The sequence below is a fragment of the Lygodium microphyllum genome, chromosome 5 (genome assembly GCF_053477565.2).
Source record: "Lygodium microphyllum isolate KBCC chromosome 5, Lygodium_microphyllum_v1.1.10, whole genome shotgun sequence".
NCBI lineage: Eukaryota > Viridiplantae > Streptophyta > Polypodiopsida > Schizaeales > Lygodiaceae > Lygodium > Lygodium microphyllum.
In genome coordinates, this window is record NC_141139.1 from 77,734,675 (window position 1) to 77,759,002 (window position 24,328).

A 24,328-nucleotide genomic window follows, 5' to 3' on the forward strand; every position below is an offset into this window, starting at 1 on the left:
GAGGAGACCTTCATCGTATAGAAATCCTAATTTTAAAAGGAATAATAACATAGAAACAAGTGTGGTTTGTGGGAGATGTGAGCAACCTAGCCATGTGGCTAGGTTTTGCCCAAATGAATAGAAGAGAAAGGATTATGTCTTTTTGTGTACCAAGTGTGGCCATGAAGATCATTATGAAAAGGGTTACCTAGGGGAAGGTACATCTTCACAAAGCCAAGATAAGGATAAAGGCATTGCAACTCTGGTATACCCTCCATAGCATATACACTTGTCTTATGTACCGTTTAAGTATCTAAAGATACATTTCACTACTTCCCAATGTGGTTTTGCCCAGGTTATAATCTACTAACAACTCCCACTGCATGAGCAATGACACGACGAGTTGCAACCATGGCGTACATCAAAGAACCACAAGCTCATGCATAAGGTATGTCCTTCATAGCAGTAGCAACGGCATCATCTTTTGGACAATCGACTTTGCTAAGCTTTGTACGTGGTGGTAACAACACACCACGAGGCTTAACATCAACCATATTAAATCTATCTAGTACTTTGCTGATGTATTTGTCTTGTGAGAAAAACAAGAAGTGCTGCACTCTATCTCTTTTAATGCACATGCCCAAAATGTGTTCAAATGCTCCCAAATCTTTCATTGAGAAGATTGAATTCAACTGTCTTTGTAGAGCATATAGAGTACTCTTATGCTTTCATGCAATCAACATCTCATCCACATATAAGACCAACACAATAAGGCTTCCATCATCAACCCTCTTAGTGTATAAGCAGTATTCAGCATGACTGCGTTTGAATCCATGGCTAAGCATAAAACTATCGAACTTTTTATATCATTGTCTAGGGGCTCATTTCAACCCATAGAAATTGTGTTTTAGCTTACAGACTAAATGATCTTTCCCTGGAATAGTAAAACCTTCGGACTGTTTCATGTACAGCTCTTCATCCAAGTCACCACAATGAGAGCACACAAAATAGGAAGCATAGTCATCTTTACCACCAGTGGGAAAACCTCTTGGAAGTCTATGCCTTCCTTCTGTATATAGCCCTTAGCAACCAAATGTGCCTTTTATTTGGGCTTCCCATCATTTTATTTCACCTTATAAATCCATTTATTAGGATTAGCTTTCCTATCCTTAGGCAAAGGTACAAGCTTCCATGTGTTATTCGCATACAGAGACTTTATCTCTTCTTGCATAGCAAGCTCCCACTTTCTCTTCTTTTCATATGACCTTGCCTCTCTAAATGTCAAAGGCTCACCTTCATCAATCAATAAAATGCAGTCCAAATATGGCTGAAACCTCTGTGGCTGCCTTCTGACACGTGTAGACCTTCTTACCCAATGATCTGTATTGATAGGCAATGGACCTACATCCTCAAGAATATGCACACTATCACCTAGTGACTGATTTTCAGCATTTTCTTGCTGCTATAACCTGTTTTCAGCATGTTCTTCCTGCTGTCCTATTCCATCATGTGCATCTATTTTCTGTCAATTATATTCTAGCTGTAGCACAATAGCTTGCTACTCATTTTCAGCATCAAAAGGGGCAGAATCTTCAACTAATGGTTGCTGAATGGTTGGCTGTTCATGTTGAAATTTGACCACCTTTTTGTCAAGATCACTATGTAGCATTTTTCAACTTTGCCTCATTAAATACTACATCTCGACTATGTACTATCTTACTATCTTGAGGAAACCAAACTCTATAACCCATCTCTCCCTCATCTCCATATCCCATGAAGATGCCCTTGATGGATTTCATGTCTATTTTAGTCCTTTGATTTAAAAGAATTTGAACAAAAGCATCACAACCAAAGACACCCAAATGGTCATATGAAGTAGGTTTGCTAGACCAAACCTCTTTAGGAATGCCATTTTCCAATGCACCATTGGAAGAGCGACGATTGCACACATGAACTGTAGTTTTAAGAGCCTCTCCCCAAAACTGCTACGGAAGATTAGCTATGGACAGCATGCATCTAACTCTCTCACAAAGTGTGAGATTATATCTTTCAACCATGCCATTTGATGTAGGATTGTAAGGGGCTATCAACTCCCTCTTAATGCCATGCATCTCACAAAACTTTTTGAGCTCATTAGAAACATACTCCCCCCATTATCCATTCTTATAGCTTTTAACTTAAGCCCTTTTTGTGTGGCAACAAAAGCATAAAACCTTTTAAAGGCATCCAACACTTCCTTTTTGCTCTTTAACACATGCACCCATGACTTTTTATTGAAATCATCAATAAAAATGATAAAGTACCGTACACCCCCATGTGAATTAATAGGCATAGTGCACACATCAGAGTGTACTAAGTCGAGCATTGGACTTATAACACCAGAGTAATAAGGAGACTTCACATGTTTTCCATATATGCAATTATTACAAAAGTTGAGACCAAAGACTTTTACATCAAATCCCCCTAAAGAGGAGAGAACCTCAAGGCCTCTATGGCTCATATGGCCAAGTCTTTTGTGCCAAAGTTCCATCTATGAATGAACTTTAACCACAGCCAATAACTTACCAGGTAATGCTTTACAATGCAAATAGTATAAAGTTCCCTTTTTACTACCTTTAACAATCAGCATAGAGCCTTTGTGGATCTTCCAAGATCCATCACCAAAGATAGTAAAATACCCTCTAGCATCAAGCTGCCCAACTGACAGTAGACATCTCTTTATGCCAGCATGTATATATCTAACATCCTACAAAATCAGGTCTTGGCCATTTTCAAGGACCAAGTGAATGGTACCTACACCCTCTATCTCACATGCATAATTGTTGCCCAAGTAAACCTTGCCTAGGCAACCTGCAATGTATCCGAAAAATGACTCCAAAGAGAGAGTAACATGGAAAGAGGCACCGTTGTCCACTATCCACGATTGGGACAGCCCATCACGAGCTGAAAATAAGGCATCAATTACCTCATTTTTAATGATCTGCATATCACCTATTGCTGCCATAGCATCTACATCATTACATGAGGCTGCAACAAGTATCTCTCCAGTGTCAAAGAGCTCTTCAACGACCACACTAGATGCAACTTCTTTTGAGAGAGAGATGTCATCATCTTTCTTGTCATCCTTTTTTTTCTTTCCTTGTTGTTTCTTTTTTTCTTGCTCTTTCTTGCAGTGCCGACAATTAGGCTTTTTATACCCTTTGCATCCACATTGACAACACACAACATCCTATTGTTTGCCCTTGCTTTTACTCCTCTGTTTGCCTTTATTACTTCCATTACCCCTCTTTTCTAACCTGCCTCTAAGATGATAGACTAATTTCTCCAGTGGACTTTCTTCTAATCTCCTCATTGAGAATAGAGCCTCTAACACCATCAAAGGTTAAAGCAGGGTTGTTGCCTAGTGAAACAACCAAAGACTCCAAGCGATCAAGCAAAGTTATCAACAAAAAAATAGCCTTCAATTTATCATTGAAAGGCTATAAACTAGAGTCTTTCCAACTTACTCAAAATCCCTATGAAAGCACTTAAATGCTCCAATACTGGCTTAGACTCATCCAAGTCCATGTTTACAAGCTTGCGCATGAGATGCACTTGATTTACTAGAGTTGTATTTTCATAAAGTGTCCATCAACTTTTTCCATATGGCATAAGCCGTATGAAGTCGTTTAATGTCTATAAATACAATAGAATATAAATTTTTTGGAATCAGAAAGTGTTACCGATTCCACATGTAAAACCAATGGTAGGGTTTGCAAGGAGAAATACAAAGTATATAGCAAACACTGTGGCAAAGAAACTCAAAAACACATAAGAAAAAGAAGAAGAATGGAGAGTGATAATCATTAAATTATGTTGAATGAATGAGTTGATACAACGGAGTGAAGCTCTGAGATGATTCTACTTTCCTAGCTAATCATGAGGCAATATCTCAAAGGAATGTGCACTCTGAAGAGAGCAAAACGCAATCCCTCGAATACAGAAGCAATAAAGGACAACAACCAAGGGAGCTAAACACAATCCTCAAGAGCTACTGCAGCTCGTCTAGGCTTGTTTTTTGTTCTTAGTGCTACTCTAGTGAGTCACAGTTGGGTGATGTCTTTGCGTATTAACAGGAAGCTGTTTTGGATCCCTCGATATCAAGATCTGTGGGACTATCTTTTGATGGTATTGCAGCCTAGGAAGCCCTTCCCTTCCCTTAATTCTAATTGTCCATGGCAAGATTGTGATCTTACACCTCAATCCTCAAAAGGCTTCAGCTAACCAAGTATATCATCTTATGATTAAAGATCACCATTGGCTAGTTATTAGGCCAATACTGTTAAGGGCTTGCATAAATCTCACATTTGGCGGAAACCATTGTTCTAGAGGGTTGCCTCAACAAGACTCTGCATAAACGTAAAGTCCTCCTTTGGCATGTGATCGTTGGTGGGCTTTCCTTTGCCTCCACCCTTCCAAAATGCTGAATCTTCAATGGCAATTGTTTTTTCTATCTCATCAATGCGGAATCCTCTCACCACCGATTTCTCTCATGCTCTTTGGCCTACAAAATCTAGACCCTCTTGTCTAATATTTGAAGGGTTGTGGTTGGCACATCCCTAGGCCCTTTTAATTAGGTCTTTGCTAGGCCAAAAAACCCTACTCTCGCACAACCATATATGAGTATTTTGTTTTGTTTTCTTGATTTTGGAGCTATTGGAACAATTGGATCACCGTAAACGCTTTTGTTTTTTATTCCGCTTCTAGTATTCAAAGACATCTTACTAGGCTAAAGAATCTCCCACATTGGCAGCTGGATCTTATTCAGCACACTGATCTTATTTCCATGAGGACTTGGTTTCTTGGCATACGGCAAATTCAGCTACTTCTTTGTCGTGACTTTTATACTCATTTGCTTGTGTGACTTATGTACTCTTTTAGTCATTTGATATACTATAATTACGAGGGGGGAGGGGGGCGGGGGGGTGGTGTGGTGTGTCTCAGTTTTTATAAATCATTGTTAGGCCTGCAAGAGATTCTTTTTCTGATGTTGTTCACTCTGCCCGCAGATATATTTGTGATCTGGTTAGTAACCAGGTTCTACCAAAACGGGTTGATTTAATGGAGGCTAATATTTCGGAGGATGAAGTGGGAGAGATGTTGTCCCACTTGCCTCGAAGGAAAAGCCATGGTTGGGATGGGCTTCCTAATGAGTTGTTTTCAGCCCATGTTGAACACCTTAAGGATCTGTTGGCTCGCCTCTGCCAACAAGTGTGGAATTCTAATGTCATGCCTTCAGACTAGAAGAATGCAATCATTCAGTTATTGTCTAAGGTTTCTTCTCCAACCTCTTTGAAACAATGGAGACCCATCTCTGTTATGGGTTCTTTATATAAAATCTTCTCCAAAATCACTGCCAACAGATTGCAGAAAGTATTTCCCATTTGGTTCATCCACGTCCATACGGTTTTATCAAGGGCCGGAAAAAAATGCACAACATTCTGAATGTTCAACTGGGAATTTACTATGCAAAAGCTTCAAGCTAGCAAGTTGTTATGCTTCAGCTTGATATTTAAAAGGCATTTGATCATGTAAGCTAGTCCTTTTTGAGGCAACTAATGTTCACAATGGGTTTTGGGCCACGTCTGGTTTCTCTTGTGGACACTATTAGTCAAGGGGCAATGGCTCATATTGCACTTAATGGAGGGATCACTGATGAAATTGCCTTATCTCGGTCTCTTTGGCAAGGCTACTCTCTCATCCCTTTGTTGTTTGCTTTAGTCACTCACCCGGTGCTCTCATTGTTGGATAAATTGATCGATCAACGTGAGATTGTTGGTTTGTCTCTTCCCAATGGGGCCCAAATTGTGGGTCAATCTTTGACAGATGATTCCTTTATGTTCCTTAAGACTAATCGCACGAATGTTAATCGGGCAATAGTTGCGTGGAATCTTTTTGCTATGGCATCTGGACTTCATATTAATACTTAGATATCTACACGGCTCTCTTGTACGAAAAATGATTTGCGGGCTTTGGACTAGCATGGTATTGTGATTCCTAAGGGAAATATAACCAAATACTTGGGATATCCTATTGGTGTGGAGGTAGCTCCCCGTGCCTTGTTGGATTTGATGGCATCCCGTATGCATGATTGGTTTATGTACTTGAAATCTCAAGGCTAGCCTCTCCATGTGAGACTTAAAGTTGCACAATGCATTATGATCACCATGATTTCATTCTTCCTGCCATTGCTTCCTTGGACCAAGAAGTCTCTTTTGGAATTGGTTCAGCCTATCCAATTCATGTTATGGAAAAAGAAAGGCAATCGCTTGGGACAGGTGTGGATTTCGTGGCAGCATGTGACTACACCTAAAAGAATGGGGGAAGCAGCTCTTTTAGATGTTAATTTTCATATGGTTGCTTTGAGATTAGCTCTTCTCCAGGCATTATGTGTAGAAAGTCATCCCTAGACAAATATTGCAAAAAAAATTATAGAAATGACATGCATTTCTCATGGTAGCACGGTTATTCATGCTTCTTGGTGGCATGTGCTTAATTCCACAAAATCTATTAAGATCTCCCAATCTTTTCTCCTTTCTCTTATAATCACATCTTGCCAGGCAATGTTAAGCTTTGCAGTTTGGCACCCTCCTGATTTTCGTAAGGAGGAGAATTCCTTGCAAGGTGAAGTATTGGCTACCTCCAAGTTGTTAGATTGGCTTGATAAAGATCTGCAGCGAGACAAGTTCAATCGGATGGCTCATTTGGGGTTGCAGACAGTTCGTGATGGTGTCATTCCTAGGCAGCCCATCTTTATTATTTTCGGCATATTCGTCAGCATTTTCAGGTGCCTAGAGAATATCACGATATTTGGTCAGCCATACAGGATAAACTTTCGAGGTTCAGTCCTTTGCCTGCGTTCCAACCATTGTCTCCCTGGCGTGATTGGATGTTTGTGATTTCAAAAGATTTCGAGAAAAGGTTAGCTAATCAGACATATCATCAGACGGTGGAGACCAAGAGATGGGTCACGAGTAAGGCTAATAAAGTATGGCATATTTGGGATAGCAAAAAAAAGTGGCAGGATAGATTTTTCCAGCTCTAGAAATCTAAGGTTCCGTATCATGGCAAAGTGTTCATGTGGAGGCTGCTTATTGGGGCTCCCCCTACTAAGGATGTGCTGCGTGCTTGCAAGATCTCTGTTGGTCGATGTATATTCTGCACTACATGTGATTAGGCGCTGCTTCATCTCTTTGTCTCCTGCCCTATTGCAATACAGATTTGGATTTTTGTTTCCCGTGTGTGGCTCTCGGCGACTCAACATCGAATATCAACTCGTTCATGGATTATGGGGAAGATGAATTCTATGACCTCTTTGCGCTCAGATTATTCTTGCCATTTCCATTTCCTTAGATGGACATGTGGCATACTCGGAATGCCTTCATTTTTTATTCAGTTTCAGGCATTCATGGTCATGTGGCCCGTATTCGTGGTTTAGTGTTGTGGTAGATCTCTTCTATGGTGTCTGCTGATTTGGTTCTTCCTGACATCATTGCTCCCTGGCTGGACATTGTTTGCTCCACACCAGCTGTTCTTTCTATGTGACTTTTCTGTGTTAGAGTCTTCGTAGAATTTCCTTCATGTCTGTTATTTCTATATTGACCTGATGGTCTAATGTAAATATTTACTACTTGATTCAATTATCTTCACAAAAAAAAGGAAAGAGATATATATAAACTTGCAACGAGATAAGTTTAATCGGATGGCTCGCTTAGGATTGCAAACATTCCATGTTAGTGTCCTTCCTAGGTAGCCCCATCTTTATTCTTTTCGATCCATTTGTCAGTACTTTCGGGTGCCTCGTGGCTATCCTGACATTTAGTCATCCTTATAGGAGCAGCTTCTGAGGTACTCTTCATTGCTTGCTTTATAGCTCTAGTCTCCTTGGCGGGATTGGATGTTTGTGCTACTTGATGATTTCGAGAACAAATCAGCTAATCACATCTATCATAAGATGTCGAGGTCAAGAGATGGGTCACAAAGACCAATTAAATATGGCATATTGGGGTCAGCAAAAAGAAGTAGCATGAAAGATTTCTCCAACTTTGGAAGTCTAAGATTCCTTATCAAGGTAAAGTTTTCATATGGAGGTTGCTTATTGGGGGCCTTCCAAATAGGGATGTGTTGCATGCTCGTAAGATTTCTCGTGGTCATTGTGTATTTTGCACTACATGCGATGAGACATTGCTTCATCTCTTCATATATTGCCCCATAGCTCAATAGATTTGGAGTTTTATTTCCCGTGTATGGTTCTCAGTGACTCAGCAACGGATATCAGCTCGTTCGTGCATTATGGGAAGGATGCCTTCTATGTCCACCTTGCAATCAAATCACTGACTTGGTTCTTCCTGACATTGTCGCTCCTTGGCTTGATATTGTTCGCTCCACTTCGGATGTCCTTTCTGTGTGATATTTCTATGTTATGGTCCTAGAGGCCTTTCGCCTTGATTTGTGTTTGTTCTATTTTTCTTAGCTAACCTGATGATATGATGTAAATATTGCCATTTAATTCAATTATCTTCATGAAAAAAGAAATAGATATATTAACGTCCTATGGAGACCAAAATTCACACACACACACACTCTTTTTTTTTTTTGGTAATATCCAGTGCAGTATATTTATGTGCTCACAAATTCACACACACACACACACAAACAGAGAGAAAGAAAGAAAGTTAGATATATTAACGTCCTGTGGAGGCCAAAATTGACCTAAATAACAAAATCAGCTACATCAATCATCGTTTGTACATTTTAAATCAGGTGTCAAAAAATTAATTGGAAAATAAAAGTAACATAAACATAAAATTAAGCTTTAAGGTCATCTATCATTAGAAAATAGGGATATACTATGTCAAAATATCCCTCTGAACATTTTAAGATGGTCACTTCACTTCTACCTTGGGTGTCCAGAATTCTACAATGACAGCTTGACCACTTCTATAGACAGCCCATTTTCCATGGTTTCGGGCTTCATGTACTTTAGCCAATTCTTGCTTCATGTTCTTGAGCTGGGTGGGTGTGAGCTCATCTGCCATCCACATATTGGTTCCTTCCAAAGATCTAGTTTGCTTCATAAGAGTGAGTTGGTTGCACATAGAGCAAGGTGCTTGCTAGGAAGCATTTAAGTGAGCAGCTTCACCTATCCTATCCAACAGCTACGACAACTAGTTGTCTAGAAAGGGGGTATTTTGGCACTTATTTGTCAAGTGGTAACCATCGATTAAGTTGGCGTGTCAATTAAAGGGGTGTCCACATAGTTTGGCTAAATTGGGAGGATTGTGAAAGATCGTTTTAAATGTTCATTTTCTCCCAATTTATTTCAATGTCTAAGGCACTATTCAAACTACCCCCTTGAGCATTCTCGTTAACTAGACCCGCTTTCTTTTTTAAACACGACTCAATTCTACATTTCATACAGATCTTTTATGTAATGCTCTACTCTCCTCTCTCACACACTCTCATCTTTGGACTCTCGCATCTCTCCATCTCTCTAAACCTTCTTCACTCTCTATACTTCTTTCTCTTAATCGACACCATGACTTTCTCATGGACTCTCTTGATACACCGGTTGCTGCCCACGAAACCTCAACACATACAGGATGCTGTCTCGCTTCTCCCAAGCTCACACACACATGAGCAACGTCTCGATGGATCTTCTTCCATGAAATCTAATGGAGATACGTCACTAGTGGAAATTCTCCAAGCTCAAATTAAAGATATGCAATGGCAATTGCTTTTCCATTTGTGTCACAACAATGAGGATGTTGTCTCTTCAATTTCAACCAAATGCCTTTAAGCGGAGAAGAAGAAATGTGACAAGACCAACATTGATTCATGGCTAGCCAAATAGACAACTTATTTTAATTTATATCAATTCAATGACACTCAACGTATTAGACAAATACAAACTATGTTACAAGGGATGGCATATGCTTGGTGGCCGGCTATACCCCAAGCTAAAAACATGCGTAATTTTTCAATCCGTTTTTTGAAAGTGATTCATAACCAATAATGGGACTCAAAATTTTCACAAATTATTTGAGCTCAACATGGAAAAGAAGACCTTGGAAAGATTTTGTTCACAAAAGGAAGGCTTTGGATGATCCTCAAGCATTACTCTATATGTGTTGTCTTTTGGAATTGCTATCAAACTACCAAAATGAGGTGCTCCACAATCCATTGCATTCACAAGAAAATGTCTACAAACACACCAAAAAATTTCATAATACTTTGGCTGAGTAGAGACAACCAATCGACAAGCGGGGCCCATCGAATTGTCTACATCTTCATAATCTTTCTTTCCCAACAGCAACTCATCAATCACATTTAGAGTTGCCCAAGAAGAAGGATCGTAAGCACAAAGCAACTCGTAGTGAGGGTCACTCTAAGGATCCGTTGCTTTATCTACCGATCAAACAAGGCTCTTTCGCATTAAAAAAGAGTGTTCTCAAAACAAAAAGGCAAAGCGTACTTCAAAGTCTTTGGTAAATACTATAGAAGCTCCACATATTTCTTCTGAATTTTTACCAAAAGATTACTTTGTTAATACGATTAGTTGTAATGATGGGTCCACAAATAAAATTGTGTTTGGTCTGCATGACCTTTGGAAAGTCATTGGTTGTATTAATGCCTCAACAGTTACAATTTTCTTCGATAATGGGTCCTCTCATAAATTTCCTTTTTCTTGATTACTGCATAAACTTCAACTCCACATGACACCCCCTTACCAAGCATATCATATCTATTATGTGGAGGACCAACCATGGATTGCAAGGATCAAATGGTGCCGAGGCTCGATCTTTCGATCCAACAACACTATGAGCTTGTGGACTTCCGATTGATGAGTTTTGACCATATCAATGTCATTATTAGCATGCCATGATTTTTTTATAAATATTTATCTTTGTATATTGATTATAAAACTCATCTGTTTTTTGAACTCAATGCTCACTCTCATGTGATCGAGGGTTACACCATTCAAGATCACTGAAATTAATATACATATGATATCATCTTTAGAATTTAGTAGACGTTTTGTTGATGCATATGTTGTTAGTTATGTTTGTTTTATTGAAAAAGTTCAATCGTCTATCTTCCAATATAGGTCAATTTCTCTCAATAATAATATTGATGATGTAAATTCATATAGAATTAAATACTTCGATCTAATTCTACACGAGTACGTTGATGTCTTTCCGTCCAAATTACCCAACGGACTTTGGCTCTCTTGCACTATATTAGACCATAGGATCAAGACGTTGCCCAATAGCCGTCTTATTTCTCAACAACCTTATCGATTTAGCCTGAAAGAGAAGAACACGAGAGCTAGACAACTTCACGACTACCTAGATAAGGGGTTTGCTGAATCTAATAAATCTCTATGGGGTGCACATGTCCTTGCAAAAAAGATAGATGATACAATGTACTTCTATGTTGATTACAAAGGTCTCAATAAGATGATCGTTAAGAAAAAATATATGTTGCCTTGGATAGATAACCTTATAGATCCACTTTCTGATGCCCAATATTTCACAAAAATTGATCTTAGCTCCAACTACCATCAAATACAGATAGCTTCAAAGAATGTCCCCAAAACTGTGTTTCGCCTGACGTATAGACTAAAACCAACCTTCCTTCCGTGGATAGGTAGTAATTCCCTAATAACAACTTAGTTACAGCAGTAACATTTATTACAGAACTGAGAAATGCAAATCAACTCATAATCTTAGACAACAAAAACTTTGTTGGCCCCAAAACTGGTGCCCCTTTCGATATTTCCTTAGCTTAATTGAAGAAGTTGATATACAATAGGCTTTTCCCAATCCCTTTTGATATTTCAACTCCCCTTGCTCTCCAAAATAACCAACAAGTCTTCAATCTCATTTGCCCCGTGATTTAAACAATCAATTGGCCTTCACCTGCTTGGATGGAGATGGTCAACGCCCCGAATTCATTGATTTGTTAGTCCCTCCACTTGAACTCTACTGAAAATAACTTCACCTTGTTGAATCCAAGTCTTGGAGCTTCCAATTTTCGACAGTCTACCCAAAGCAGCTACTAAACCCTAATTTCTATTACAGATTTTGGTTTACACTAGAGAAATCTGAAATTTCTTAGCCTCTGGTAATCTCAATGTTATAATCTTTGGAGCAAGGCTGTAAAAAAGCTGGGACATGAAAGAGAATGCTATAGAGAGAGAAATTTTAGAGTTTCATCACGAGAAACACTAAAAAATTATTGCTGCCCTGCTCAAACAGCCATGGAAGTTGTAACCTATAGCTTAGGACAACCAGACAGACTATTGCCCCTTCTTGTAGACTATCATCTACACCAGAAGAACCTTGGACTGCTATCACCTGCTCCTGGAAAGCTCCCATGGTATACATAAGACTATCCACTCCGGAAGCATAGGGAATCTTGGCCATCTCGACCCTCTGCTCATCTGTCTGCGGACAATTGATCTGTGATACCTTCACATAAGAAAGCAATGGAAAGCCAATAGGCTGCACGTCCTACATGTGGAAGCGCTCAAGGACTTTATGAATGTACTCCCTCTATGACAAGTAGAGGAATCCCTTAAATAGTTATTTTCCTCGACGACATATTTATTTATAGAGAAGTATGCAAACCACTTGCATATCTTCTCATGTCTCATAAGACGAGAGCAATTGTTTGCAAATTTTCGCATGAATGTCTTCTCCATTGATGGCATTTGTATTGATATTCAAAAGGTTTGATTTGCCCATTCTAAGAACCATAACGAAACTAAAATCTTGTTAGAGTTGTACTTGATTGTTCTGAAAGTTCATAAAGGACTATGCTCACATTGTTGAGCCCTTAACATATTTGCTTAACAATATCCAAAGCAAAAAAAAACGTTACCCCACCATTTCATTCAACTAGTGAGCTTCATCAATGTTTTCAAATATTGAAACGGCTCGTTACTACTACACCAATGTTGCAGATTATCAATCTGAATAAACCTTTTGAGGTTTATACAAATGTGAGTAATTATGCTATGATGTTGTTCTTTATTAGGACCGTTGACATGTCACATGTAAGAATCGTAAGCTCACAGATAGTCAAACACTTACACCACTCAAGAAAAGCAACCCATGCACCTAAAATTTAGTGTCATTATTTGTATGAGACTCACCATTCACTAAAATACACTTGTGATTAGCCAATCTCTGTGGCCATAAGGCGAGATGGGTAGGGCTTATGCAAGAATTTGACCTCGAGATTCTTTATCAAAAGGATACAACTAATATCATTGCCTACACTTTTAGTTCTATCCTTGATGTTAATACCTTGTCCTTTTTCAAATTTCAATTGATTTCTCTCTCTCTCTCTCTCTCTCTCTCTCTCTCTCTCTCTCTCTCTCTCTCTCTCTCTCTCTCTCTCAAATTGCCAAAATTATCTTCACTTTGATAAGATTTGGCAATTAGTTCAAGAGAGACCTAGTGTCCCAAGAAGCTTTGGTGGTCCAGATGACTGAAAGGTGACTAGTAAGATAAAGATGGCAAAAAAGTATTCCATTTGTAATGGATTACTTTTAAACAAGGCAAAGTGTCTATGCTTAGTGACGATCAAGATCTGCAAAATATTTTTATATGAGTATCATAACACACCGAGTGCGGAATATCTTGGCATACATCAGACTTTAGCCTTAATTACTCGCTAATTTTATTGGCCACATATCAAGACTTTGGTTAAGTCTTACTTGTGTAAGTGATCGTAGTTTAACTTAACAAAGATGAACAACACAAACGACTGGAAATGTTACATCCTTTGCAAATTTCCAATAAAAAGTGTAGTGTTTATATGAATTTTGTAGTATAATTATCCCATACAAATCACATTGATGACGCAATCAGGCTATGGTCGATTGATTGAAATAAAAAGGCTTGATCCATTCCCACAAAGATGACTACGAAAAGTCATAAGTTGACCAATCTCGTTGTTGACTATCTTTACAAAATTTATGGTTTGCTAGATGAAATAGTTAATGACTAAGACCCTAAGTTCACTACCATTTCTAGCAAACAATTTTCAAAAATTAAAAATTAGATTATCCACTACTCAATATATTCCACTTGAATGTGAATTAATTCTCAACTATAAGACTAAACAATCCTATCGAATTGTTTATCCTGAATATTTGGCAAGTGGAAAACCACCCGAAGATAGAGACTACTCAAGAGTCATTACGTTCCTTGAAGAGTCGTTTTTCCCACTTCTTTGTTGCTGAGGATATTACTAAGGACAACAATCATTCATAAGGAGGAGAGTGTTATATCCTTGGATATATGGATAGATCCTAATAGCATTGGACACTGTGGTCATGAAGTGACTTAGTGCAAAGACACTAAGGATACTTCGAGATCAAAGTAGTCAAGTCCTATTTATAGGACTTAAGACCCTATTGTGCACATCATTCTGTGATCACCACTTTTGGAATCTTGACCCATCGACCGACACATCCGTACATAGGGATGGTATGGGCTGGCAGTATGAGACACCAATCCTTGTAATCCGGTTGTGACCCAAAGTGTTGCTATCCCCTAGGTAAAAACTTAGGATAAACAAACAAAGGAAAGCAAATATATAGAGACACAGACACACATATAGAGAAAGAAAGAAGAATGAGAGAGAGAGAGAGAGAGAGAGAGAGAGAGAAAGCGAGCTATGAGCAAAGCCCTTAAAGTTGTTGTCTCATGGAGTACTCTGAGAACAAGAAGCAGCCATTTGCTTCCATCTCAAAGATATAGAGTCTTTCCACTTAGTTATACTGAATTTATATTCTTTTGTGCTTTATCAATGGTCTATGAAATGAGCTTGTTGTTGTGGTTCGGACTAGTTACCTCGAAATCTTTGGCAAAGTGAACTCACGTTTACTCGTGTTTTGAAATGCCATACATTTGTTGATTAATGCAATTTTTATCGTGTTTTGAAATGTACTCAGACTGAAATTTACCCGTTGTTTTTAATATGTACTATCTATAGTGTGCCCACGAACTTAAATCGCAATTTCTGGCAAAAGTGAACACACGTTTACTCGTGTTTTGAAATGCCATACGTTTGTTGATTAATGCAATTTTTATCGTGTTTTGAAATGTACTCAGACTGAAATTTACCCGTTGTTTTTAATGTGTACTATTTGTAGTGTGCCCATGAACTTGAATGTGTTTTGATGTAGCAAGCTTGTATCTCCTTTTGTTGCTACAGCTCTACGAACTTGGGCTAGTCCAAAAATATAAGACAAAGAGAGAGAAAGAGATCAAGTTTCCAAATGAATAACCAACTACTCCTTAATCACATCACGTTTTTTACTAAGGGCTAATAAATGAGTTGATCATTAATCATAAGTGAGCTCCTCATTGGACCAAACTTAAGCTTAGAACCACCTTAGTAACTTAACTGCCCTAAGTGAGCTGCTTACTGGGTAAAACTTTCAATGTAACTCAATTCTAAGGTGCAAACTTTCAATTTAATGAAAGTTTCACATAGCACCTTGTTCGTTTCACCTTGCTCTTATACCACATAGCCTATATACTTGTCCACTACATGCTCAATGTCAAAGCTTTCACTGCTTGTGCAATGGCCACCATGTCAAGAGCTAGAGGTGCCCCAATGAACTTCTACCCTAATATATTCCTCCAATCATCTTCTCAATGACTCTCTCCCAAACTTGAGACTACTTAAGGAGATGAAACTAGGGATGCGAGAAGAAATTTTCCCCTTTGCAGTTTAACCTATAAAATTAGTGTATGCAGCTCATATGCAGTTGCAATAAGTCCCTGGAATCAAGCCAATTGACTGCTCTACTATTCTGTAGAGAGGTGCAGATCCTCGCACAGTCACACCTCATGATCATTAGCTATGTCCATCTAGATTTCATCACAGCTCAGGTCAAAATGAACAAAGGGTCTTGAGCTTTCCTGCTTGGGTCGGACCTTTTGGCAAGCAGTGAAGCTTTGGTTAAACATGACAATCTAGATTCCCCTACTCTGCAACCTGGCTGCCCACAATATGCTACTTTTGCATAATTTCTTGTATGGGAGAAACACCCACTAGTTTGTTCTTCCTTGAGAGACACCAATAGAACAACTAAACATCAATCAAACAGAACCAATCACGACTGCTAATAAAGATCACCAAATATATATATCCAGCAGTACCTCTATTAAGCATCTCCATTCATCTAGTTTATTGAGGTCCAATGAAAAAAGATCATCCAATGTCACCTCCTGATCTCCAGCTTCCATCATACCACCATACAAATACAATGTATCTTTGCCAACAACCATACAAGCATTAATCCGTCCACATGGTCTGATCACCTAACAAAACACACACCCAAAAATTACAAACATCATTAAGAAAAATCTAGCAGAACACAAAACGTTAGTGGTACTTCAAGAAGGTGTGATGAATCTCAAAATACTTGCCACAGTGCATCTCATTGTGATCTGTACTTTACCTGATTGACAGCTGAGGTTGATGGTATAGAATTATCAGTGGATGTAGCTTTAAGATCTCTATTGACAGTCTGACTGTCAATATGCATATTATCATCATCCAATCTTGTTCCAGCCACTTGTTCCATGAGGCTACAGTATGGAACAACATGCTCATTCTCTTTGTTTGAAAGTGATGGATCCAGACTGTCAGCTTTAATTTCAGATTCATCAGGTTCCTCCTCTACATTAATGCTCATTTTTGTTCTACCCTGCAAGACTTGGAAAACGAAGCTGTAATGTTAAACCTTATTGACCCAAATATCAAACCTCGTTCAAAATAGCTGTGATAGAAAGAACTCGATGTATAAGTCATTCCAAATTATGTACCTTCTGTTTTGGCTGTTTACCTTTCCGTAGTTCTAAAGGATACCTAGAAAATAAGAAGGGCCTTAAGGCTTTTTAAACAGAGCAACTTCAATTACATCATGTCCTGCCAGGAGTTTACCAAAAACTAACAGAGCAAGAAACTCATCCAATATGTGAATTAACAAAATCAACGTACAGTAGAGAGAGAGAGGGAGACAGAGAGAGAGAGAGAGAGAGAGAGAGACCAGCGACGATTATCCATTTGAAAAGCATACAATTCATTCAGGAAGGTGCTATTCAGTAAATCCCCTGCAAGGAATGCCATTATCAGAAGAGTTAGATTGGCCCTGATATTACACATACTTATCTTCAAATAAATAACTGCCACACTTCTAAAGGTGCAAAGAATAGCTGCATTGAAAACAATTGTTACATAGCGCTTCACTTGGTAATGTTGATAGTCCACACTCCAAGTGTTTCCCCATATTTCTGATACATTTTTTGTGGTGCTAACATCCTTGGTAACATCAATGCTTTGCTAAATAACTTGATCAGAATACTAGTAAAACTGTATATACACAGTTATATACATGTTTTTTGATGACACCTACAAAATTGTCAACTGGGTTTTATACTTTAGTTCTTTGGCAACAGCTTCACATTTAGACCCTGAATCCCAAGTTTCCCAACTCAAAGGTGCCTTAAGAGCTCTTAACCATGATGGATGTTCAGATCACAACCTTGATAGTTAATATTAATTATACAGATTTTGTAGGTTGGAAGAGAGCAACGAAAGCTCTTGTAATCAATTTTTTCTTCTGTTGATGGGTGGTCTTGCCAATCAACTTCCCCATCCAGCCAAATATGGAATTTACAACAATATAATCAAGATGATCCAGGTTTCCTAAACGATGATTCCCAAGATGATGATGTTCCAGCTGGCACAATATTAGAACCTGAAGTGCCCTTGATCTTCACCATCCCATGCAGTAAATGGTGGGATTCTTTTGTGTATTCTAGAATGTGCACTTGAGGGCAAATCAAATTTGACTAGGTCTGACTGTGAGCAGCTTCAACTCCTTTTCCAAGATTGAGCCCTAGCTGGACATAGGATAAAGCAGAGGACTGTGGCATGGAACAGCACTAACAGTCGAATGGTTTTTACTGGATATGGACTTCCGATTGGCGTATACTGATCAACTGAGGTCACATAAGATGTATTTACAGTATCTAGTGCCACAAAAATAAGTATCAAGGTTCTTTAAGGCTCTTTTCTTTTAAAAGAGGATTTGTTCACCGAGGTTCTTTTCTGCCGTGTACAACAATCTATGTTACTAAGTCATGTGTGCATACATAAAGGAAGCCCTTCATTGTAATAGCACACTTTGGACACTTTCATCATCCACCCTTACAGTTCTCACCTCTCAGCAACCTTACTGCTGGTACACATAATAGGTCATGCAGGGACTGCCTTGGGTTAACCTTTTCTCATGATTTCACTCTCCAGTTCATCGCTTTCTTCTAAATCTCTTATTTTTCGCAAATGAAGTGTGGCTAATTGTATTACTTCAGAAAAAACCCCAAATACAAGGAAGTGCTCTTGCTCAACAGACTAGCTGGAGCTGATGCAAAGTCACAGATATATCAAATGTACAAGCCTCTCAGGGCGGTCTAGGGGGGATGGGGGCGAGAAGCCATTGGGGGGGGGGGGGGGGGGGGGGGGGGTTGTGGGTGTGTGTGTGTGTGTGGCCATCTGGGGCTGCATGCCTGCAATACGAAAAACAGGTCCTGGCTGCCCCAAGTGCACATGAAATGGAAACATAGCTCTTGACGAGCTCTAGACTCGCCCTACACCTAGTCCCATTGGCTGCGGAGGGAGTGGATGATAAAGGTCCAGAGCTCTACTAAGGTTGCCTGTGCTAAAAGTCTCTCTCCGCCAAAAGCCTCCTGACACTATGCCGTCCAAATATGCCATCCAATAAGACTCCCTATTATCTCCCATACCTCAAAGCGATCTGCTATGGGCTCCAGTACCTGGCGGATGGGTAGAGCCTCCAACCCGACCACAGCACATGATCTTGCCTCAATAATGAATATCGTGTCCTGCATCTCGGAGTACAGAAGGTGACGGCCCTGGCTGACTGCCTGCCAGCAAAAAGCTCCCCATGAGATACATCCAAGGCTAGGTGCTATATGGCAAAGGATGCAGCATGCTCCTCTCCACACGAGTTGCGCTACCTCACACAACCAAAGGCAAATGCTTTGGAGTTTCCAGAGGCTGCTCTGTGCAGCGCTTATAGCCTCCCTCCTGCATCTGAGCTAGCCAACTTCCCACTACTAGGCCTCCATGTGCCACTAGCCATAAGAAATATGATACCCTCCTTAGCCTCCAACTATCCCATAGGCAACGCCAAAAGGTCTGTTGGAAAGCCTTCGTGATGTTGTCCTCCGCCCAGTGCCTGCTGTGTGACAATGCCCAATCCATATCCTCCTACATCGATACGTGTCTACCAATCCTGGCTATGTACTCCACGAACCTTGGTGGCTTCTTGGCGACCGTAGTGGCCGGCCATAGCCACTCTCTCGGATCCCACTCCAGCTCATCAGGTGGCATGTCCTCCCATATCCAAAGCTGCCACTCCCTAAGCTCCTCCCAGAAGACAAAAGGGTTCAGCCGCCATGTCTTCCTCTAAAGGCCAACCACCCGAATCCTCCTCCATGAAAGGACAGCTATCCCCTCATCTTGCTGCCCTCTGTCAAGGGCCAAACGCCCCCCCTCCTGCACGATGAAGAAAGCCCCGTGTGGAGCACCGCCCACTCTACTTGCCACCTGTAGGGGGATACCTACTGGTGAAAACCTAGCGGCCCATACCCGGCTCCCATATCAGGGAGGCAAGCCACTCCTAAGGAATTGTTGTGTCTATCTCTCTTCTCCTCAACTCAACTCCTCTTTGACAGCCTGATGCTCTCTGTAACACCTCCTCGTTCACCATCCTGTACACCTCTCACCATGTCCTAGTGTGGTACGAGCCGCGCAGCCTCCCAACCAACCCACTGGATGTGGGGGCACTCTCCAATCTATACCCTGTCCTGATCTTTGACCTCGGGTTTCCAGATCATTGGCTGACGGTCTATCTCCTCTTGGCAACCTAAGGGGCTCTGAATTAGGGCATTATAGAGGCCTTGCCACACACGAAGCAAGCTGCATAGGAAGGGGGATCTGGGAGAGGTGGCGCAGATTTGTGCCATTGTAAAGATCCATCTCAAGGACGACCTTCACTCACCGCCAAGCCTTGGTCTACGATCCTAGAGATCCTAGAGACCCTCCTACAGTAGGACCTTCCAAGTCTGCCCTCTTGGTGTGAGGCGGCAGACTACTAGCTTGCCCAAGAGGACCATACTCTAATACTCTGAGTCTATGATCCCAAGCCCTCCCTCTGACCAATATGCCGGATGATGGTCGCCCATGCTACCTTGGCCCAAGAATCCCTGGAACCACCTAACCAAGACCAAAGGAAATTCCGCACTAGGCAGTGAAACTGAACTATGCAGGATGAAACGAAGCACCAACACACAACGATGTACCAACCCGTCGCCAGAAGAACCTAGTTAACCAGCTCGGCCTGCTAGGGAAAGGCAAGCAGTACTCCAGTAGATCAGCTTCCTTCGAATAGAGTCAAGGACTGGAAGAAACTGCTGGGCGAGAGTGATTTCGAGTCCCACCTAGAACCCTAAGTAGCGGACAGTCTACCCTCTACACACCCATCTAAATCCCAAGTGGACGCCCCACTCCGTGCTAGAGTTTGGGTCTGTAAGAAATCCAACCAACTTTTGCCAATTGATTTTCGCTCCCGCTGCAATACAAAACACCTCGAGCGCCAATCTCACTCTCTCCAACATCAAATCATCGTCCTCTCCTACCACCTATGTAGGGTTCTCATAGGTGGTACGAGGCCAGGGATCCCTGTCAGGCCGATCTCTCCAACCGAAACTCCTCCCCTCGCCTACCACCTACGAGAACCCTACTGGTGGCTGATCTGTAAAGTGCGGAAACTCCGCAGATCCATGCCTGCAGGAAGCCCAACCTCAACATGGTGCCCTCTAGAAACTCCCAATCCATCGTGTCATAGGCTTTCTCGAAATCCAGGAGTAGTACGGCGAATCCCTGCCCATTGTGTTGAGCCCACTCTATCGCCTCAAAGAAAGTGAACACATTGTCCAAGATGCTCCTATCCTGGACAAAGCCTGTCTGTGTGTCATGAATGATGTTTGAAAACACAGGGCGGAGTCCCTCTACCAATCATCTTTGCTAGTGCCTTATAGGCTACTAACAATAAAGTGATCGATCTCCACTGGGATAGCTACAACCAGTCTCCCCCTTTGGGGAGGAGATTGACGAGGCCAGCCCAGAGACTCCTTGGCATTTGTCCAGAAGTGAAAATCTCTTGAAAGGCCAGCACCAGGGGGTCCTTCACCACCTCCCAATAGGTAATGAAGAAGGCCTTAGAAAGGGCATTTCTGCCCATCCTATGTATGGAAGGCCTCCTCTAGTTCCTTCTTTGTGAAGGGGGCCAAGAGCGAGCATCGCATCTCCTCTGTGATGAGGGATGGGATGTGATCCCAGACCTGCTGTCTACATCTTTGTCCTCTAGTTGAGGCTATCTCCTGCTAGAAAAGGCGTCTACAGTAGTTGATAGCAATCTCCATCACCTCGTTTGGGCTAGAACGAGTACTTCCATTCTGATACCGAAGGCTACATATGTGCTCTCCTAAGGTGCGGAGCTGGTGCGCCTCGAAAAACTCCCTGCACATCGTGTTCCCCTTCCGTGTCCAAAAGGCTGTTGCGGTACGGAATGAGAACTCCGAGTGCCTGTCCTCTAGACCAGCGATGGCTACTCGCACGCGCATCTCCTATGCGGAGGGTGGGATCCCCTGGTGCCTCCTGTAGTAATCTCTGTGTGGATGCGAGGTCCTGCCGGAGTGCTCTCTCCTCTTTTCCTAGCTCTACTGCCTGGCTTGTAGGGCTGCTTCCTAGCAGATACTGCTCAACTCGACTGGGACCTCTGCAATCTCCTCTACGATCTAGTCCCTCATGCCCCACTCCCTAGTCAAGATCTACTCAATTTGTCTCTTCACCTCCTCCCTCCTATACATCAAGCCAAGGATCCGACCAGGTCGTGTGTGTAGGCACATGCTGGGGAATCGAGTGTTACGAGAACCGGGCAGTGATCGGACAACGTGGTGCCCGCCGCCAGCTACCCTACCTGGCCTCCACGAGAGCTTCCCCACTCTCCCACAAAAAACCTATCCAACCACTCTAACAGGACTCCACCTAGCCACCTGTATCCCCAAGAGTAGTCCAGTGACCTCTCCCTCCTGTGGAAGGCAAGGTCTCTCCAAGTATCGTGTGCTCCTACTGCCAGTAGTAGAAAGACCTCCCATGCCTCCTGGTCCTCCCCAACCATACCCTGGAAGTTTCTGCCTCTGCCTTGCTGGTCCTCTAGAGCCTCCAAGTTGTTGAAGTTCCCTCCAACAATCGAAGAGTCCACCTCTGGGAGTCCTGCTACGATCACCTAGAAACCTGCTACCTGCCCTCACCTCAGTGTGGGCATAGACATTGAGGACACCAAGGCACGAGTCCCCAATATCCAATTTGATCCATAGAACCCTCCCTACCACTATTGTCCCGTGGTCTCGTATGCAAGTGGTGAGACTCGGGCCAATGAAGTGCACATGCCTCCACTCCTGCCGTGGGCACCAATGGCATGCTCCCAGTAAGTGTGTGAGCCGCTCAAGAGTACCTTCCCTACCCACTGGGCCTGGGCGGGAGTGAGCTTACTTGTAACAATAAGATGTCGATTCGTCCGGAAACCCATGCTACACCTCCTACCGAACAATCAGCTTCTTGGAACCACGTGCTCCTCTATAGTGGAGGCTATTCACATTCGAGAATACAAGATGTAAGCTCATAGGGAAACCTGTGTTTGACCAAACAAGCATATGTTCGATGTGGAAGCTACTAATGAAGAGTAGCCATGAGGCATGCGGATACACTTTGCTGCTGGCTCGGACAGTGAACTCCATTCCCCCATGGTAGCCCTCGATCAGACCATGGGGGTGATGCATATGCCTGGTGGTACCACCAGGGCATCTATCAACCACGCTGAAAGGCGAGACTCTGTACACTGGTAGAAACAGGCCGCCTATGCCAAGGGCCACTGGATCACATCCATCAGCGCTCTCCACTACGGAGGGGCTCAAAAGATAATGCTCAGATGTGGGACCTCGGCCCCAGCCCACCAGTTAATGTCCATCATGCACCCTGGCCACTGTTGGGAAAAAAGAATCAGTCCACCTACTCCAATCCACTGGGAGATGTGGTCTACCACCTAGCTCTTCACCTCCTCCTCTATCTGAGTCTTCGTCCAATCTCCCATGTGAGAGGTCTTAAGGAAGAAGACATAGTTTGGTCCATCCGATGGTGCTAGTAGATGGACCTTGCCGCTCCTTGAATTGCATACCATGAAGATTCCCACCTCCAAGGGTAGTGGGAACTCTCTGCGCTCTGCAACTCTTAGGTAACACTACGGCCCACTGGGGAAAAACTCCTGTGATAGCAGTTCCACCTGTCTCAGGAAAGTGTGACGGGCGGCATGGACGGATGAGCTAGTGGTTGTGTGGCGAGGGAAGGGGGGCCTAGACTGCTGGTGAGTGGATAATGTCAACATATGGGGCTCCTCGCCTCCTTTTGGGCGGGCCGCGCGGGGGGGGGGGGGGCTGCCCGACGCTCTACCAGGGAGGCGACGCTCGCCCTCTTGCTCCCTACTGTCGTGGTTGTCTGAGGGGCTGCCTGCGGCCCCCCTGCCGTCTCCCTCTCTGTCATCTCTCAACCTGTGTGAAGCCGTCCACGTCTACCTGTGGACCTATCAACAAAGCCGCCTTAGCTCCGAAGCGCGTGCACTCTACTGCCAAGTGCCCAAAGTCATGGCAACGCAAGCAATGCCCTCGCTGCACAGTCACGATGACCTACTGCCTGGAGTGTCCACTTGCCTCAATCTCTAAAAACTACGGTATATTCTGTCTCTTTCACTGCCACCTGTACCTTTGGGACTCCTCTGGTTGTCACTGCGCCCACGAAAGAGGCGGAAAGGAGAGTGTTGAAGAGCCGTCCAAAGTCTTCCACAAGTTGGCGATACTCTATCGCCAATCCGGGGAAGAGTAGGATGCCTCCACTATGAAGCCACTGTACCAAGGAACCATATGTATGACCCCCTTTGTGGAGACATAGGGTGAGCTAGTAAGTAGCTCCCGTGCTGCGTATGCTAAGGTGAGTCATACCATGAAGATCCCTTGACCTATTAGGACTGCATCCACAATCTGCACTATGCCGATACGCAATGTGGAGTGAAGCCAATCTCGAAGCTGGGCCTTGGATGGGAAGAGTCCTACTACCTGACCAAAGATCATTGTTTCTTTAA

General features: G+C 42.3%; 1 protein-coding gene across 1 annotated transcript in view; it reads right to left on the bottom strand.

Annotated features, from left to right (window-relative positions):
• LOC148036020 (Galactose oxidase/kelch repeat superfamily protein) overlaps nucleotides 1-24,328 on the bottom strand; it is a 148,477-nt gene that overhangs the window by 30,844 nt on the left and 93,305 nt on the right. The window contains exons 12-15 of the mRNA XM_087678035.1: nucleotides 17,096-17,159; nucleotides 16,872-16,914; nucleotides 16,505-16,753; nucleotides 16,203-16,364 (exon numbers count right to left, since the gene is read on the bottom strand). Of these exons, the coding sequence (XP_087534161.1) occupies nucleotides 16,203-16,364; nucleotides 16,505-16,753; nucleotides 16,872-16,914; nucleotides 17,096-17,159 (518 nt within the window). The remainder of the gene's footprint in view (nucleotides 1-16,202; nucleotides 16,365-16,504; nucleotides 16,754-16,871; nucleotides 16,915-17,095; nucleotides 17,160-24,328) is intronic.